The sequence below is a fragment of the Phaenicophaeus curvirostris genome, chromosome 1, assembly GCF_032191515.1.
Source record: "Phaenicophaeus curvirostris isolate KB17595 chromosome 1, BPBGC_Pcur_1.0, whole genome shotgun sequence".
Classification (NCBI taxonomy): Eukaryota; Metazoa; Chordata; class Aves; order Cuculiformes; family Cuculidae; genus Phaenicophaeus; species Phaenicophaeus curvirostris.
This window is the reverse complement of record NC_091392.1, coordinates 43,420,233-43,440,104: the sequence shown is the minus strand read 5'-3', so window position 1 is coordinate 43,440,104 and position 19,872 is coordinate 43,420,233. Positions and strand designations below refer to the sequence as shown.

The window sequence follows — 19,872 nt, the reverse complement described above, 5'->3', positions numbered from 1 at the left end:
GCAATTAAACCCGGGAGAGTTGCCAAGGCTCTTCGGCTCCTCCGTGATCACCTGTAGCACTGGGCGAGCCAAGCTGGCTGCTCTCTGGTGTGTGCTCCAGCCCTCCTGGGGCTTATTTAGGGATTTATTTCCCAAGCTGGGCTTTGCAGGGTGGATGTAAACCACCTGCTCCAGCCTGAGAAGCAGCGCAGGCGCCTGCCTTCCTGTGCTCCACGATGACCTGTGCTGAATGTGCAACAAGGTGCTGCGAGCAAGCGGTGCTCGCACCTGAGCAGCTGCCATAAGCGGACACCAGGCGCTGTGGAGGTGTTAGCTCCAGGCACCTGGGCCCATAGTTTCTTTCAGCACCTATTCATTTCGAGGTGTTAAAAGCAGAGGTGCACGCCTGTGGATGGGGTTGCACACCTCCCCTGGGGCGAGACAGTGTGCCGGCCCCCGGGATGCCAAGTTGTTCTTCCCACTCCCCATCCAGACTCAGGCACCCACGCTGCTTATGCCTCAAATCCCTCTTTGCACCACTTGCTCCCCAATTTCCCCGCTGATGGGCCCTCAATCCCAAAGAAAACTCATGCCAAAAATCTTTCTTCTCATCAGATTATCTTAAGGAAATCAGGGCAGGGATGTGATGATTATCCCCGCTGTTATTTAGCCCACGCTTTCCATCCTTGGGGCTTGGTAGAGCTCATGCCTCCTCCAGCTCACTTTGGAGGATCAGGGAAAATGTGTCCTCATCCCAAAATGAACCATGCTGGAGCAAGGCACACGCCAGGAGTATTGGGCTTGTCTCTCGAGGACAGCCTAGAGCACACACAGACACTGAGCTCCCCAGGTTAACCGTTACGGCACAAGCCCCTGCTTGGCTCTGTGCTCCTCAGAGCTGAGATATGGACTTGGGGATGCCGTGTGTGCACCAGGGGGACTCCAAATCTGAGGCACGGGGCAGCAGCTGCCTTCGCTCCACACAGCCTCATGCCCGAGTGCCAGATGTGTGTGATACCTCCCTTGCTGGGAGGAAAGGGAAACGCAATGGCCTTTCCGACCCGGGGAAGGATCGCTGTTGTCTAGACGATGTGACTAAGGAGGGAAGGGGCCGACTGTTTGTACAGCTTTGGGGAGTGTAAACACTGCCGACTGTCCCAAGCCCTTCAAAGCAGAGGAATCCGGAGATCAGATGAAAGCGCAGGGAAATTCTGGCTGGGTGTCCAAACAGAGAAACTGAGGAGAAGGGAACCTCTTCAAGACGAAATCCCCAGCACCTGACTCATTCCAAACCAGCCTGAGTGCTGGGCAACAGGCAGGAAAGAGGAGTGCAGCACCGCCAGCCATGGGCACAGCTGCTAGTGGGCTCCCAGGACTTTCCCAGCTTCGGTCGCTTCTCCCTACAATTTCAGAAAAACGTTCTGAAAATAAAACTGGAGGCCCTGGGAATCCCTCTTTGCCTGCAGTGAGCTGGTTTGGCTGCTGCATTTCATTCAGCTCAAAAAAGAAAGAGAAAATGTTTGAGAGGTTTGGTTTCCTTTTTTTTCTTTTTTTTTTTTTACAACTTTAAATACAGTACTGAGTATAAATTAATCTTACATTTAAAAAAAAAAAGCGCCCCCAACAAATTAAAATAAAATAAATCCTCACCATCTTTACAAACCAAAGGAAACAGGTTTTAGAACAGGAAAACAGAGTGTCTTATTAAGACTTGAGGGCTGGGGGGTGGAGGAAGGGAGAAACATGCTGCCTTGGCAGTGGTATGAGAAGTGCTTTGGACTTGCAGGAGGTGAGGGCTGCGTCCCTCCACTACTTGTAACAGCTCCCAGGTTGCAGCTTTGTATCCTTCCCCTGTCTTTCTCTGGAGCTTTACCACTCAATAAGAGGGTGTGTGTGAGGGCAGAAGTGGCTGGAGGCAGGAGGGGAAAAGGACAGCTGCCCCGCTAGCTCTGTTCAGGCACTTTCTCCATGTGCAACTCTGTAGTGCCCAGCACTGCACGATCTGGGACAAGGAGTTTGAGGTAACACTGGAAATTCCATCATCTGTAACATTCCTGGTAATGGTGACTGAGTATCAGGTGTGCAGAAATACCCCTGCCCAGAGTGCTCCTCCCTGCTTCAGGGCAGGCACTGGCCCAGGAGGGACTCTGCAACTGACCATCCAGTTGTTCTTCAAGTCCTCCTCACTTAGAAGAGCTCATTTTACTCTCAGATGGCTGCTGTCAACTGCAAAGACCATCCTCATTTCTTTCTCTATAACTACACAGATCTGCCAACCTAGTGGGCCAGCTTCCAACCTAGGTGGGCTGGGAACATTTAACGGGAAATAATCCAGAGGGAATTTGAGAGGGAAAAGGATGGGAGATGCAGGGACATTCCCAGGGAGAGAGCAAGATGTGAAGTGCAGGACAGCTGCGAAAGGGTTAAAAACCTCGAGGGAATGACATGATTCTGCTTTCAGAACCCCGGAGCAGGCGAGGACAGCTCACTGAGATAAAGTCATGCTTCTAAGTTTGGCTGTTGTTGGTCTGTTGTGGTGCCACTTTGCCTCCTGCAAGGAAGTTGTGCTGGGGGATTGGTGGAGGGCGAGAGAAAAGGGCAACAAGAGAGAGATCAGATGATGTCTCTGCCTGTCCTGTGTCAGACTTTGCAGGCACGTTGCAGTAACAGCGTGCTTTTCCGCCAACCCAATGAAGTCGATCCATGCACGTGCCTCTGAGCTTCCTGCCACCCGGGAATGAAATCCATTTAAGAACATATATATATATTTATATATGTATGTATAAATACACATACACACGCACGCACGCACACGTATATATATATATATGTACACACACTTATACACGCGCACACATACAAAGCAAATTTAAAAAATAATTTGAGTCCAAGCCTGGAACGTTGAATTCTCCACTAGCATGTGCAAAGATGGCTCCCTTTGGCAGGGGCCCAGGGTGTGGAGACAATTCTGCCACGGTCTGCTCCTTCCCCACGATCCACACACCTTCCAGTCAGCACCAGGAGCAGGAGGGGAAAGGGAGGGGGGAATGCATTTGGCTTCTTTGTTTTGATTTGTTCTGTTCCCCGAGATGTTGTATATCTTAGTGGTTTTGGTTTTTCTTTTTTAAAATAAAATATACACACGCACGTTAAAAATATATATCTGTCCAGGTAGGGCGATAAAAGTCCTTAGTGCATTTCCATCATCGGTCGGCGCTCACAATCTGAGATTTGCCTGTTTTCAACACGTAGGTCCAGTGCAAGTGTTGATCTCAGCTGGGCCCCCCAGCCTTACCAGAAATACGAGGCAAAGGGAGAATCCTCCCCTATCACCATCCGTCCATTTGTTTTTCTTCTCCTCTTGGAAGAAATTGGACCCACTTTCCTTTTCACATTTTCCATCCTGTCTTCTGGAGCAAGGAAGGCATTGTCCTGTTCTCATTGCGTGTTGTGGCTGTCAGGGTTCATGGTTTCATTTGTATTTTGTTCTTTTCTCTCATATATATATATATAGGTCATGTTTGTCTTTTTTGTGTGTGTGTAAAACTTCAAAATTATGCTAATAAATGCAAGAAGGGAGAGGCTTTGGTGGGAGAAGGTCCACTGATGGAAAGGGAAGCACCAATTGCCGTCTGAATCAGACGTCGAGGCAGACGGACAAAGAGGAAAAGTTATCACTCCAAGGACCCCATGGGGGCAATACAGCAAATACATTAAATAAACCTGGAAGTGAAACAAAAACAGATACGGCATTAGAAAATGTAACCCTATGCCCCTGCAAATCCCCTCCTCTCCCGTTTTCTCCTTTGGAAATGTTTGTGTTGAAGTGCCAGATTAGAAGCCCAGGAGGGCTTTTGACCTTCTCTATTTTTTCCCCTCAACAGCTTGAGCCAGAGCTGAGATTTACACGGGTTTGCATAATTTCTACCCTGGGAACCTTAGGCTGGCCAGGGGGATCCTGGAATAATCAGAGCCCTTGTAGCATTAAGCGTGGGAATACCAATCCCAAGATACTGCCTGGAGCCCCTCATCCCCAACTCCTGAAACGCTACAGGGTGGAAGCCCATTGTCCCCTTTTCCTGGGGCGAGGGGAAGTGAAAGTGAAGTAAGCAGCTCAGGCTTGTTCAAGGGTCTGCAGCAGAGCTGGAACTGCTGAATCATGAGACAGGTCTTTCCCTGCTAGGCTGTGCTGCCTCTCTTTAAATCCAGCTCTCCCTGTGTGCTCTTTCTTCTCTGCACCTTTCCCTCTCTCGCAGGGAATCAGGGCTTATTCTCCTTTCGCTTGTACCCATGAAATTCTTCTGAGGACGAGGGAATTACTCCTGTCTACACAAGTCAGGGAGAGAAGAATCAGACCGTGGACTGACAAAGTCCAGATCTCTTGCCAGAGATTCCAGTTCTCCTTTCCCCTGGTATGACCTCTCTTATACACACAGGCTTCCTGCTAAGAGAGAGAGGAACCAAAAATGTTGCTGATTCTGTTTTTGGTTTTTCTATTGACTCAGATAATGAAATAAAAGGAAAAGGGGTCTTCAGAGCAACATTAATTCTCTGCTTTCAATGGAGAATCAATATAGAAGGGGGAACAGTTACTCCAGAGAAAGATGAATTACATGGAGCCCGAGGGGATTTAGGTGTAGAGAGAAGTCAGCCTTGCTCTCTGCCTGTAAGAGAGGATGTATGCACTGGGTCCCAGCCTAGTGCTTCCCCCTCCTTCAACCCCGGTTTCATCACGCCCAGGGCCTGCAGTGGCCCCACACTTAATAAGCAGCTGGTGCTGTGGTAAGTATTTGAGGTGCTTGGGCAGAACCATATCCTGGGGAAGCATTTCTCCCGACTGGAAAAGCAGATTGCTGTTACCTGCCTTGTGCTCTCTCTCCCCCACCAGCACTTCTATGCTACGAGGATTTCTTTCAGCACTTTCTTATCGTTGACATGCTTGTACTTCTTATGTTTCCTCTTCTGCACCGGCAGCCGGCGTACTCGCTGCCTCTGTGAGACAGCAGCTGTGGTGAACGACGGCGACAAGCCTGCCAAAACAGAGGGGAGAGTGTCTGTATAGTGAGGGGCAGCCGGGTCGTGTTGAAATATCTTTCTCCACACACTATCAGCAAAGAGCTCTGCAACACGAGGGCCATAAGGCCTCCTTCTCCAGTTCTTCTGTTCCTTGTCCTCTGTTCTCCGCAGTCTCTGTCCTCTCCCTTTTCCCATGGCACCCTTCCTCTCACCTGTTATCTTCCCCTGCCTCCTTCACTCCCTTCCCCTCTGTTTCAGCCCCTTGCTGGCAGGCAGACATCATGGGAAAGGTCCCTCATCTGGTATGAACCAGCAAAGAAGGTCCATGAAATACACTGGAGCTAAGCAGATTCAAACCAGTGGAGGGCTCTTTCCTCTCTCCCCAGCCTCTCTTCTCATACCTTCCTCCCCTCCACCAATGCCGATATCCTTACGTTTCTGTTCACGTGGTGCCGGTCGGCTGCTCCTGGGGGGCTGGCGGGACACCGCTTCACACCGACACTGCACGTGGTCTTCCAAAGGCACAATGACTTTTTTGAATTTTGGCTTCCTCTGGACAAATTCAATCTTGTTCACCTATTTGGGGAGGGAGGGAAGCAAACAATGAATGCAACCCTTGCTTCCACTCTGTAAAAATAATCAGTGTCAGTACGCTTCGGTGCTGGCTTTCTTCCTAAAGGATCAGAAGGCAGTTTGCAGAGCACAGTTCAAATCCAAGGCTGGTGCGACAGGAGCTTATTCTGCAGGCACCAGCAGACCTGGACCAGGCAAGTTTGGATGCGACTGGTTGTTTCCCCCATTGCTAACTATTGATGCTGCTTCAGCAGATGGCTGGTTGGTCACAGACAGAAACATGGGACGTGCAGAACACGCTAGCCTGTCTCTGACAGCTGTGATGGTAGAGACCTGGGGGCAACCAGAATTAATTCTCACAGAACCCTACAGAAAGGACAAAAGGAGAAAAACTCTGGCTTGATGCAAGCAAACACAGCTTCACCAGCTTCCCTGAGGCCTGTCTGAATTTGTCTCAAGCTCTTTAATAACTCGCAGGGCTGAAGCCCTCAGCTCTGTGTTTCATGGGAAAAGCGGTACTCTGGAAATTCCCTCGGACTCTCCTCCAGTGCTGACTCAGAGGGAAGACTCCCTGTTCCACATCCCACTCCAGGGCAGGAGCTTTCTAGGGGGTCCTCCCTCTCCAGGAGCAGCTGGGCCTGACCCCACTCAGCTTATCTAACGAGACCGCAGTCCCTGAAGTGCTCCGCAAGCTATAAATACTTGTTCTGCTGTGCGTCTGAGATTGAATTCCTCTAAACCCACTGCCCCCAGCAGCATCCCTCAGCCAGGGCTCAACAGCCAGGCTGTTTATCTTTCCTTGAAAGCCCACTCCACACGCTTCAGACCACACGCTGCTCACTAGACAAACACTTCCAGCCAAACAATAGAGAGACCTCTGTCCTCAAAGAAACCATTTCCAGGTCACTTTTTCAGGCTGGCTTTTGACCTCCCACTTGTTTTTTCCACAAAAACAGCTCCTGCTCCCCCCCCCCCTCATTTTTCCCTCATTCAGCCTGGCTTTTCTGAGAAAGGAATTTCCTGATGAAAAGGCCTGTGTGAATACAACCTCTCCCAGCCAAACCTCTGCCGCCTGCCTGGGGGAGTCTCTTACGGCTCAGGCAGAGAATTAGTACGGGATGAGTATTATTTTTAAACAAGCTGTCTGGGAGGAAGCTGTGAGGAGATCACTGGTCACTGTGAGGAGGGCAAGATCAGAGCGAGGGGTTAGCCATCAGGTGTCTGCTTGCTGCTGGAGTCAGTCAGAAAGTAACTGTGGGGCTGAGAAAGAGAAGCTGCTCCAGTGAGCGTCTTGGGAAGAAGCTGCAGCAGCAGGCAGATCGAGACAGCAAGCTCTCCTCTTTTTGCATCAAAACCAGTTCCCACGATAGAAACATTTGTTGTGCTCTAAAAGGGCAGATAAGGCCACCTCAAGGCACAGAAATAGCCACGGCGTGGAGCAGCAGCTGGGGACAGTTGCCCTGTAGCTGGGCTGTGGTGACAATCCCCAGCTGCCAGACAGCACCAGCCTCCCCTGCAGCTGGCAGGGATGTCACCCGTGCCAGAGGCTGCAGTGCTGCCTGCCTAATGCAGAAGATGTGACTGCAGAGAGGGTGCAAGGGAACTGACAGCTGTGTTGATTGTGTCACCTTGTACAGTGGTTTTGGTTTTGTGGGGGTAGGGGTGGAGGTGGGCTGTGCGAGGAGGGAGCAGAAGGAGGCATCTCCCTTACCTGGACGTGCCGGACACGAATCTGTGTGGGGCGACACTGCACGTTGCGGTTGTTGCAACAGCCAGAGCAGCGCTGCACCTCCACGCAGGGCGGCCACACCACAAAGTTGGCGTTGGTGCTGTCCACCATGTCGCGGGAGATTTCAAAGACCACTGCCCGCGTCTTGCACTCTGCGAGAACAGCTGGCTCTGCTGCTGCCAGGGCATCTACGGAGGGCCAAGAGAAGAATGGAGGATGAAATGGGCTTTGCAGCTGTTACCAACCCATTGCAGCCACCTCTACTGGAAGAGAGAAACCCTACATGGCTCTCACAAATGCACACACATGTTCCTTCTCCCACCCCTCCAGCTCCTTTCTTGGACAGAGCTGAGTCCTGTTGAGGAGGTGCCAGTAAAATGATGATTGTCACTGCAGCAGCCCTCCTAGGCAGGAGATGATCCACCTTTAGAGCAAATCAGCACTAGAGGGATTTAAAACGGAGAAGCTTGCAGAGCTCTGGACTTCTCCTGTCCTCCTGGAGCATAACACTCAGCTCTCACATGAGGCCCAGACCCTTCTTCTCATCTGCCTACACATCCATGCGCACTATAACCTCTACCCCTCCACGCATCTCCACCCACCCGTAGCTGCACAGTGACAATCCCAAGGTGCAACCTTCCCAACTCACCGAGGCTTCGTCGCTCACGAGACAGGACCACCTGGTTTTCACCAGTCTGAGTTGCATTCAGGTCCAGGCTTGAAGTATCCTCCTCTGCAAAGGGAAAGACATGACCTAGTAGCACCAGGCAGAGGCAGGAGAAGGCAGCAGGCACTCATGTTCTGCTCGTCAGGCAAAGTGCAGAGACATAGGTCGAGGTCTAGGGCAGGGCTTTCTGGTGTCAGAGTGGAGTAGCGGAGAGGATCCAGATCAACTGTCTGAGACCAGGGTGCACAAGGAGGATCAGAAACCAGATGGGACCAGCAGAAAGTTTGGTATATAACACTGAGGTGTCCTGTTGAGATGGTTTGGGACTGGGAGAGTCAGGATATGAGGGGACAGGTAAAGGGGATGATAGGTGGGAGGTGGGGTGCTTGCTTTCTCCCAACCCACCACAGTCGCTCTAGGTTAGAGTCAGTTTTATGACAGAAGAACAGAAAAATAGAGTTAAAATTACACATCCCCCATCCTGTTCCAAGGTAAGCTGCAGGATCTGGAGGTAGTTCAGTCAGCGGTGGGAGAGGAAGGCAGATAGCATTCAGGCTAGCCCTGAACAGTTCCCTCCCAACCCACTGCTTTTTCCCATAGGAAGTGCTGAATAGAGAAATGCCCATAATCCCCATGGAGCACTCCAACACGCAGCCCCTCCTGAGCTCTGGACAATGGCCGTGCTCAGAGATAGCTCCCACCCAGCCACAGCTCTTTCCTTCTGACCTGCTTTAGCAGCTGAAGGAAGCTGAATGGACGTCAGCATCAGGGGACCAATTTTCTTAAATGGAATTTGGGGCCAGTGGAAGATGTCTGTTTATCAGATGTGTACTGGAGCAGACTTCCCACACCTATCATGTCCCATCTCTCTTCCTCAGTCCTGCACTAGCGCAGCCCTCTAATAAGGGGAAGCAGGGATTTTGCTCTCTGCTCAGCTCTGAAGTAATTGCTGAAGGATTTGGGATAGGTGTGCAGAAGCTGTATCCACAAGGCCTGAACCATGTGTCTGAGCAGTCAACAGCTGCATGTGAGGTGAACAGACACCTTTTAAGGTCGCTGGAGAGGTGTGATCAATTCTAGGATACCATTCATCCCACACTGCAGCAGACACCCAACCTGAGATCTGGTAGATCATGCTGTAGGAGGACAAGTAGTTCTCCAAGGGTTACAGAGGGTGTTTGGATGACTGGCATAGACAGTTATGCCTGCTCTGTGGGCACCCACAGCTGAAGGATGTGCCCTCCATTCTACACACCTCTGTTGTTGGGTCTGTAACAGTATCTAAGACTGAGAGAGCAATATCTCAGCTCATCTGCCTCTTGGAGCTGCCTAATACTAGCTCCCTGTGCAGTCAGTGGAGGGCACCAGCTGTGGTGCATGGACAGCACAAGGAATAGTTCCAGCTGCTTTGGGATTGTTTTGCTAATACACTGATTTGCTCATACACTGATTCTTCACAAGGGCAAGCAAATAGTTATGTCCCTCAGTCACTACCTGGGAGCATATGAGAGCCACAGGGTGCAACAAAGAGAAAGTGTCACAGCACCACTTTCTGCTTCCCTGACCAGACTTTCCCATCTGGGACCTGAAGTGAAACCAGTCACTCAAAGCTCTGCAGCCTTCTCCTGTGCCCCTGGGCTTTTCAAGCCAACAAAAGAAGCCCATTTTATTTCCTAACCGAGAAGGTGGTTAGTAACTGCAATAGAGATGTATCTGTTCCTTAGACACTGGAACATGACAGACCGCATGCATCTTCTCAGCAACTCCTTCCACACCCTCCATCCTGCATCTCCTTACATTCAAGGAGCAGCTAAGAGAACTGGGGTTGTTTAGCCTGGAGAAGAGGAGGCTGAGGGGAGACCTCATTGCTCTCTACAACTACCTGAAAGGAGGTTGTGGAGAGGAGGGAGCTGGCCTCTTCTCCCAAGTGACAGGGGACAGGACGAGAGGGAGCCTCAAGCTCCACCAGGGGAGGTTCAGGGTGGACATCAGGAAAAAATATTTCATGGAAAGGGTCATTGGGCACTGGCTGCCAGGGGAGGTGGTTGAGGTTCCCTGGAGGTGTTTAAAAGACGGGTGGATGAGGTGCTGAGGGGCATGGTTTAGTGATTGATGGGAATGGTTGGACTCGATGATCCAGTGGGTCCTTTTCAACCTAGTGATTCTATCATTCTATGATTCTATCAAATGAGAGTGGGGGCTGCATTTTGTGTAGAGGATGAGTTGGTGGGGGGAGAAATAGCAACAACTGTCAAAACAAATCTCCTATTGAAAACTGGGTTCCCTCCCTCCCCCTGGTTGTCATTCTGCACTCCGGGTCAGCACTGAAGAGGGCTGGGGTGGGGTAGGGGGGGAATGGCCAGCCTGGGACAATCCAGCACAGCTAATTTTGGAAGTTGCCCTATTGTGTGGACAAGGAGGAGGGAACTGGTAAGGGCAGGGAGCTGCCGTGGTGGTGGTGGTGAGCCTCATTGCCTCTTTCTAAGGCGAACAATAGTTGAACGCAGCTGGTGCCCTCCCCCTCGCTTTCCTCCCCCCCTGCCCCTCCAGGGCCGTTTTGAAAGGCAGCGGGAATGCTTTTGAGACTGCGCCAGTGGTTGGACTGGCATAGGAAACAAAAGCAGGAAATTCTGTTCCCCCGTAGATAGTGTCTCGGCAAGGATTACAAAGCTCCAAACAGACAAAACACGAGAGAGAAGGCGAGCTGGGGGGGCCAAGGGACGACGGGCGGGAGCAGGGTTAGAATAGAAAGGAATTTGCTCTGAAGAGACCGTTTATAAATAAATTCCTGGGCCAGCCCAGCCGCTGTGGCGTGTGCTCCAATTCCCACACGTGCCGACCCCTCCACACTTCACTGCTCTTGCCGCGCGCTGTGCTCAACCCCAGCCAAGTGACCCCAGGGCACTACAGACCCTGGAGCTCTTATCTACGGGCAGGAGGTGAAGCAATGCTACCCTGAGTTAGCCCCTGTCCTATATCTCACCCACAGACACATGCTTTGCTGCTCCTGGGAGCCCAGTGCCTTTTGGGGATGCTAAACCTGAAGACACACTTAGTCCTTTCCATTTCTATCACCCAATTTCCACCTCCCATTTCTCTTCCTTATAAACTGATCTTTGGCCAGTTCAAGCTCAGGGTCCACGTCCCGGGGTGAAAAGTGCTGACCCCAGTTCCTTGCACTCACCTTGCCCATCTCCTATCACTTTTGGAAGCCAGTGTCCCTCAATAGACCAAGCAGTTAAGAGGAGATCTAAATAGGTCATATAGTTGTCTAACTCTCACAGGTCTCAGGGTGGCTGGGTGTGTAAATAGCCAGGTCTTGGCTCATGAATGGTTCCTATATTTATAGTGAGGTCTGCTGATAGTGTACCTGCTGGAAAACAGAATGACCCCTCCCTCCCCAACAAAGAGCTAAGAAAAAATAGAGGAGTGTTTGATGAAGAGGAGATTTACCTACGGAGTCTATCCGCAGGGCACGCTGGAGGTCGCTGATGGAGCGCACTGAGCCGCCACCCAAAATCTCATAAATGTCTTCAGGGATGGGGTCCCCCTGCCAGATGACAAAAAGAAAAGGAAGGGAGAAACAAGCGTTAAAGAGGTGATCTGCAAATACTGCTTCATGGAGCAGGAGTGATTGGAATCGAAGGAGCACAGAAGAGGCACAACAGAACCAGCAAAATGCAAAACATGCCCTCATGAAGGCATGAGCCTGGAATCTGAGCAAAAGCAAGAGAGTCCCTCTCATTGCCTCTCACAAAGTGGCTGGGAGACTGGAAAAGCTAAAATATGCCCGGGCCGCACAGCAGAGCCCTGAATACTATGCAAGCAGCCAACAAAGCTTCCTTCTCCGGTGCTGTATGACTTCTCCAGGTGGCCTCTTATTCCTGCTGCCTGCAGTAAAGGCGTTTTAACAGACTTCCCTTACGCTATCAGATAAAACCTTCCCAATATTTCCCTCCGTTATGAAACTCCCTCACGAGCTTTGTCAGATATCGTGTGTAAGTGCGTGTGCGTGCGCGTGTGTTTTCAAACCACAGTGGCCCAATAATATACAGCATTTGCATACTCTTTTTTAAAGAAAAAAAGATAGGGGGTGGAAAACAAGATTGACCTTCACAGCTGAGGCTGCTCTAGCATGAGCCCATAGTGAAACTACAAATGCTGCAGAGAGGACATGAAAAGTGGGCTGAAGAGCAGATTTGGATGAAGAAACACATGGAAGTTTGGATGTCATTTCATAGCAGTGCCAAAAAACCTTAAGTAAGCAGGTTTACAGACATCAGACGATGGGCCAGATTCAGAGTTTGTGCTGGCAGGTGTAACACCGTCAATCTCCTGGGAATTTTACTCTGGCACCAGGCTTCAATGAGCCCCAGTGACAGCACTTAACAAGACTAGAAAGGAGTGGTGTGGGAAAGCAAGCACTGTTTAAAACATACTTCCGAAAGACTAGAAAAAGAGATGGAGGAAAGTACCGGCCGAAGTGTTTGCTTAGCTCCTAGCTCTCTTCATTCAAGGCTACTCATGTGGAAAAGCTGCTCTTTCGGCTGGGTGCTGGATGCCGTCTGAGCCACAGCCCTGCACATGCCCCTGTAACTGAGAGGAGAACTTGGCTCATGTGCTTGTGAAATGCAGGGATTTTCGTGTGGGTTTTTATAGGCAGTTAGTGGCATGTGTGTGGTCCTTGCAGTGTACAGCTATTCCCTCACTGCCTGCCTTCAGCGCAGAACATTTCCTTTCCACTTGGCGTCAAGGAAAACCACCAGGCAAGTTGTTAAGCATTGGTTTTTAAACCTTTAGCCCAAACCTGCAGTCACTTGTGCATGGCTGCTTGAGCCTGGCCCCCTCCCACACGTGCCTGTCTCTTGGCCACTTGCCCTTTGCCTCTATTAACAGGGCAATAGGAGCGCTCCCTCCTCAGCCCTGCTAACCCACCCTCTAATACTACCACTTAAACTAGGACATGGTGGCTTGAAGGCAGCTGCAGCCCAAGTCACGGGACAGAAACCTCCTGGGGTAGGTGCAGAGCAGATAACACCAGCATCTTAAAGCTCTTCGCCCAGATCCACCAGAGAGCTCAAGTCAGATCAAGCCTCTCTGCCCTGCTCCATCCCTGTCACTGTCACATCTCACCACAGATCTGGCTGTCCGCCTGCAGCGAAAAGCAGATTTTACGTCCCCAGGCATTACTTCCTCAGTCTCTGAGGGAGAGAGAAGCAGCATCAGTGATGAATGCACAGCAAGAGAGAGACTTGTATAATTCAGGGATCACTGAATAGCTGCGAAATGAAGATGCCTTCTGACAACTCCTGCTGCGTGAGGAAAAGTGGGACCAACAGCCCAGTGCCAGAGAGGCTCTGCAGCACTTTCCTGCCTTGTGCCATACACGGCATTTACTGGAAAAGGGATCATTTGCAATTCCCAGTACTTGTAGTCAGAGCTTAGTGCTGAATAGTGAAATTGCAGGCTTTTTAACGTTTGCACCTGTCAACCAAATGCATTTGTGTATGAAAGCTGCTGTGCACAGATGCCCCTGGTCCTTCCTGACACTTAATACATGTAGGAAATGGAACTTTATTTTAAACTCTGGCACTCGCCGAGGGAGAGTGTGGGTAGGTGTTACGAGACTGGGTGACTTTGGAAGAGAGCTGGGAGGTGTCACCTAGCTAACTGAGCAGGGGGAACAGATACGAATCAGGGATTGCAAATACAGCCCCCGAGGAGCCACATTGCTGGGGACAGCCTGTAGAAATAAGCTCCACTCCCTCCTTACAGCAGCAGTTTTAGACGCCAACTTTTTCTTGTTGCAGATACTATCGGCATGGCTATGGTGGATCACCAGCCCACATGGGTCATTATCTTGTCCTCCTCCTGGGGGGTTGTGAGGCAGCTCTGAAAACTGCAAGTCTATGAAGCTCCTTACTTTCCTCTAGTGCTGCAGAACCGTGTCCAAGGCTGGCATAAGAGCAGCTGCGCAGACGTGAGCTGCATGGCTTGACCTTGCTCTGTTTGAGGTCTGTGACTGGTAACGGCCATGCCTCTGCTCCCCCCATCCCAGCCCTACGCCTGTGAAGCTCAGAGATCAGAGGACCTCACACACCCGTGCTCAGGGTGCTTGGTGGGGATGGGACATAGGGAAGCAGAGGTCCACCAGCCACCTCCACCTGAACCCATGGGATCAGAAGGTGGAGGAGCATTGCTGGAGGTGGGATGCCCAACAGGCCAGTCCAAGTAGCTGGTGCTTTTCCTGCTTTACAGCTCCTTTGGAGTTATTTGTCTAACATAGGTTAACAATATGCTTCTTTAACTGCGGCAGATCAAAGAATATTTTTGTCTCAATGGACTCCTGGCTGGCTGTCAAGTGCCCCAAGGCTATTCCTGCAAGGCCTTGAATTCCTAGAAGAAAGTAAGTTTGTTCTTCCTCCTCTCCCTCTCTCCCTCCCCCCTCCCTCCATCCCTCTGCCTGTTTCTCCCCTGAACTGCAGGGACACCTCCCACTGCCAGTCTCCTGGCAGAAATATTCCCTCCCCTTCTCCTGGCTGCTGACACTTGGAGGGCAAGAGCTGCGCCACACCTTACACAAGGCAGGAGAGCACCTGGGCAGGGACCCTGCCTGCTCGGCCGCCACTCAGCACTGTGGCTGTGACGCTGAGACCTCTCAGCACGTCAGCTTTGTCTCCCTCCTCCCAGACGTCAGCCGTGCAGTTTGGCTGGTACAAACCCATGCACGTGCAGCAATGCCCTGCAAACATGACATTCCCCCATCCCCGTTCTCCCGAAACCAGCCTCCTCCCTAACCCCATCATCTGCTGCCTCTGGAGCTTTCTGCCAATTAATTTTTTTTTAGCGCCTGGGATGCCAAATGGTCCCCTTGCGATCAGCTGCTGCTGAGGTGGTGCAGGGAACAGGCAGGGCTGTGCCCCTGTCCTCCCTCTGGCTACACACAGGCAAAGGGTTTCAGAGCTTTGCCCCAGGGTGTGTCTTTCTTGGTAGCGCAGCACATACAGAGGAGGAGGCGGCAAGAATTGTGCAACCAGCAGTGAAGGCAGACCCTCAGGGCTCAAAGAAACCAGCCAAGGACACTCCCAAGGTGAGGACGCCTCCAGTCCTCTTTTTTTGGATGGTGTGTCTACATACCCACGTGCGACTGCACACGGAAGCACAGAACAGTAGCAGCACCACTGGCCCAGGGCAGGGAAGCCCCCAGTTATCTGTCCCTCTGCCCAGGAAAGGACTTTCCCAAGAACCTCCACAACAGCAATGGATCTTGGCAGCAGGGTCTTGAATGATGAGCCAGGCACAGCCCCCCAAACAAACAGCATTTTTTAATTCCCTCTGAAGCTGATATGAGGACCCTGAGGGGACAATCCACTGCATTCCTTGGCAGAGAGCAAGACTGACAGCACCTGCCACCAGTCTGCTGAACCCCAGAGGCTCTTGCTCCCCTGGCAGAGGGCTTCCACCCTTGCAGCACCACTCCTGGCTACAGGAGGATCCCAATATTTGCCTGCCAGAGGATCACGGATGCCTCTCCATGCAGCAGGCAAACCTTCCTCGCATGAGCCCCTTCCCTGTGGGATGGCAGCTTATGTTTCCCCCCCCCCCTTAAAAGAACCAAATTCAATGTTTGATCTAGCCTATGCTCCTAAAATACAGCCAGACCTACCCGCCCTTTTCCCATTTCAAAGGGGACTCAGCCGCTCCACCCTGCTCTTCCATGCTCCCACCACTTCTCCCCTGTGAGTGCTGGAGGCATTTCCACCCCCAGGACCTATTGGCAGCACTGGAGACAGCACAGGAACTACTGTCATGCTCTCCTGCTGCTGGGCATCAGCTGATGGTGAGGAGGCAGGGACGACTCGCCTGGCTCCTTTCATGTTCTCACCCCAGACACATCACCCATCCCAGCTTCCACTGTTTTGTCCTTGTCACAGCCTCATGCTAGGAAGACCCAGGAAGAGCCTCAGCGCTTTGCACCAGGAAGATATGATGGGGAATTGGGCTGAGGTTATAAGAAAGCACCCAGCCGCACCTCATTCCTTGGGAATTCCAGAAAGCCCTGCCAGTGGGGCTTCACCCCAGCACAACCACTCCAGGCTCAGCCCATCTCTGTAAATGTTGCAAGGCAACTATTAACAGCCCGCGGGTCAAATACAAATACGTTTAGCATCTTCACTTCCCAACCAGCAAATACCTTCCCTCTGAGGCTCTACTCCCTCTTGCTGGAAGAGCTCCAGAGCCCTGCAGCTCCAGATGGGTGTGATTGAAGAGGCAGAGGGACTCGGGAGGCTCCATAGGGAGTCTCCTCGGGAGACTCAGGCCTCTGTTGATCAGGGGGAGCTACTTGCACTTTCTCTAGGAGAGCTGGGGAGAACGTGCAAGCCTCATTCAGAGGGTGCCTGTGGTTCAGCAGCTTGGTAGGAGTCGTATATGCCTCGTGCAGAAGTGCAACACACTGCCCTCAAAGTAGATATGGGGACTGACTGCAAGCAGAAGCACCTACCCAAGCAGAAACCTTCATCCCAAGGAACCTAGAGCCAGAATTCCCAAACACTAACTCTGCTAGGCTGTCATAGAGCTGTGCAGTCTTTTAATGTGATTACAGAGCAGAATAACGGCTCCTTGGGACCAGACACTTCGATCTTCACCCTTCCCCTGCGCCAACCATAGCTGATGTTTCATGTTGCATGGGAGAAAGAGATCTCAGCCACCCACAGAGGAAATACCATCCTCTGCCCAAAACAAACATAACCACTGGGCAGCCCACAGCTCTAACTGCTTCCCTTTGTGGCTTGGGCAAGGGCAAAACTTGCCTATAAGGTGATGATGCGATGTTTTGCACCCAACCCCTTCTCTGCTGCCCACAAATCCTGCCCAAAAAAATGAGGAAGGAAGAGAAAGAAATGATGCAAAGGGAGGGAAGTTTTGGTGGAAGGACATTTCCTACCCCTGACAACCCCCGAGCTGCGGATCCAACCCACAGTTTTGCCACTTTAGGTAAAGCCAAAGCAGAAACCAAGCACTGTGCATAAATGTTAGGGGGTTCCTGATCCCCTCAATCTGCATGCAATCAGATGATGAAACACGGCAGCAGAGGTCAAAGGATTTGGGGTTCTGGGACTCTGGGACTCCTCTTCCTCAACCAGAGCTCAGGGTAAGGCTTTAATTTCCACATAGGGAATCTGAAAAGGATTGGGACGTATATTCATCATCCAAATCCACCACCTGGCCCCCACCCTGTGCCTGGCTCCCTCCTGAGCAGAGGCTGCAGGACAAGACGCTGGCGTGACCATGCAAGTACAGCAGAGACACTCATCTCCAGCCTCTTCCCATGGCCCCAGCTACACACACGCCCTACGGAACAACCGTGCCGCCTTGGTGTTGATGTCTCCAGCCACGCTATCACCTTCCTTGCCCCGCTCAAAGCCCCCTTGCCCTTCCTCCATCAGCCCCTTGGCACAGGTTGGATGTCACGTCGCGCATTCCACTGGAGGTGGCAAGTGAGCCTCAATCCCCACCTTTCCCTGGGTGACAGCAGGAGGTTGCAGGCTTGGGGGGGCTCTCCAGGAGCACCCCCAGCTCCTGCTTCACCCCTGTCTCTCCTTCCCTACCAGCCTGCCCCTGTTCCCACATCAACCATGGCTGGACTCAATGATCCAGTGGGTCCTTTCCAGCCTAGTGATTCTATGAAAACCAGAGACTGCTTCAGCATCAACCAACGACCTCTTCAGCCAGGACTCCCTTTCCCCACCAGCTTGGGGGTGGCTCCACCCTGGGACATACGCTGGGGTGGGTTTATTTCCATGCGGAGCATCCCTGGTGGTACCCATCCTTCGGGGAGGCGGCTGCTCCTGAGAGATGGAGATGGGGGGTGAGGACACCCAGCAGCCCCCTTGAGTCGGGAACCCATTCCCAGCGGTCGGCGCCCCCCGGGGCTCCTCACCCCACGCCGTCCAGCCCCATCCCAAGCACCTTGAAGCACCTGCGGGGCGGGAGGCGCCGCCGCCTGCATCCCTGCCCCCCAGCCGCATCCCGAGCTCGCAGCTCGGCAGCACCGCCCGCTGCCTCCGGGGGGAAAAAACTCACCTCCAGGCGGGCCAGGGGCAGGGAGAGGATGAACGCCAAGACCACGCCGAAATTCATGCCGACTTCAGGCCCCGCAGGCTGCGGGCACATGGACGGCGATGCCCCCGGGAGGGAAGCGCTTCCCGCAGAGAGCCCCGAAGCCGCCCCGCTTCAGGCATCGAGGGCTCCGCGTGTCCCCATCGCCCCTCGGAGCCGGGATGCTGGTGGCAGAGTTGCGGGAGACCTTGGCAAGAGGAGGTGGTGAAGGGGGAGGCTGAAGTGATGCTCGGTGACTCCCTCTGTGCTATCTCATAAGCCCGGTGGAAGAAAAACGTAGTCCCTGGGAATTATCCGCATCCGGAGCCTGCGACCCCCTCGCCGCAAGGGATGCTTCAGCGTTGCCTTCTGCTAGGTGATCCGCATGCTAGTTTTCCCCTTGATTTTATTCCTCTTCAAATAAAAAATATATGAAGGGTTTTACAGACAGGTAACAGTGACTCAGTGTTCTTAAAAAAATATGCACAAAATAATCATAAAAAAACCCCTTCAACTTTTCCAAAGTTTGGTACAAAATCCAAAAGCAAAATATTCTTCCTCAAGGTGTCATTTTCTTAAAATCCTCCTTTTCTTCCTTACACCCTCTTGCTTTCTAGCAAAAAGTTGCAAGCGGACATTGAATTTCTTCCCCTTACGTGAGATTCTGGCTCGGGTGCCTTCTTGTTGGTGGTTCGCTTGGACGTGAGGTTTGCTCTGGGTTTGGAGACAGGTGATAGCAAATGTTTTCGCTCAGAATTTGCGAGTGTGTGTGCGTGTGCTGAGCCTTGACAAGCCTCAGAGTGGAGCCGCTGCTGCCTCCCGCGCTCTGTTGCAACAAGAAAGCAAAAAAAGAGAAAAAGCAGAAAAGGTAAAATTGAAGAGGAGGCGAGCGAGCTGCAAGAGAGACTAAACTGGCACTCAGGGCTGCTCCTTTTATAAAGGAGAGGAGATGGGTGGAGCATAATTTGCCAGCCTCCTCTTGGCTGGATATCAAGGCAAAAATCTAGTGAGGGAGTATCAGTCCATTGCTGACAAAATAAAAAGTGTGTTAATTTAAATGATAAATAAATTTAAAATTACTAAGGCTGTAATAACCCGTATAATGTGGCTTTTATATCGCGTGAGGAATGGGGACAGAAATTCCTTCCTCCTCGGCAAGAGATAAGAAGAAAGGAGTTCCCAGCACAGTAGTTTGTTACGGTTTTGGCCCCCGGGTTCTCGGTATTTCAGTCTGGAGCCCATTTCTCTAAGCTCCACTTGCCTTCTTCCCTGTCCTGCTGCACCACTAGCTCTGAGGAGAGAGACGGCTTTAATATCTTACATCTATTTGTGTGCAGGGAAGAAAAAAAAAAAAGCCAGAGAAATTTAAACATTGCTACAAGACAATCTGGTGTTGCTCGTGGCACCAGGAGGTATTTTGCTGCATGATTATCTCCACGATGTAATAAACATCTGAAGGGAAATTAAGCAAGCAGATATTTGCTGGGGGGTGGGGAGGATGGGGAGGGGAAGGCTGCTAACAGGTGAGTTCAAGAAGGAGTCATATCCTATTGAAAAAACACCTGTACGCACGCCCTCTCATGTACATATGAACGATCTCCCGGTGTGGAGTTGCACTCTCATAAAGCACACTCCAGGGACGCCCAGGAAGGGTTTCTGCACCATCTTTGTGCAGGCTCTTATCCACCAATACATTCCTGCACTGTCATGCACCACAGGCACTCAGCAGGCGTTCACTCTGAATCCCAAGCATCTTCCCTGCTTTTTCTATGCTACGCACACACTTCCTTTTGAGCCGCTTGCATGC

At 51.7% G+C, this 19,872-nt stretch overlaps 2 protein-coding genes across 2 annotated transcripts in view; one reads left to right on the top strand and one right to left on the bottom strand.

The window, feature by feature from the left end:
- SYNGR1 (synaptogyrin 1) overlaps positions 1–19,872 on the top strand; it is a 360,929-nt gene that overhangs the window by 272,977 nt on the left and 68,080 nt on the right. The gene's annotated exons all lie outside the window — the stretch shown is intronic.
- Positions 1,499–18,956, bottom strand: PDGFB (platelet derived growth factor subunit B). Its single transcript, XM_069855562.1, is given in 8 exon segments — positions 1,499–3,702; positions 4,840–5,009; positions 5,430–5,571; positions 7,280–7,485; positions 7,947–8,030; positions 11,418–11,514; positions 18,051–18,149; positions 18,152–18,956. Coding segments are annotated over 7 exon segments (822 nt in total). The 5' UTR covers positions 18,209–18,956; the 3' UTR covers positions 1,499–3,702; positions 4,840–4,872.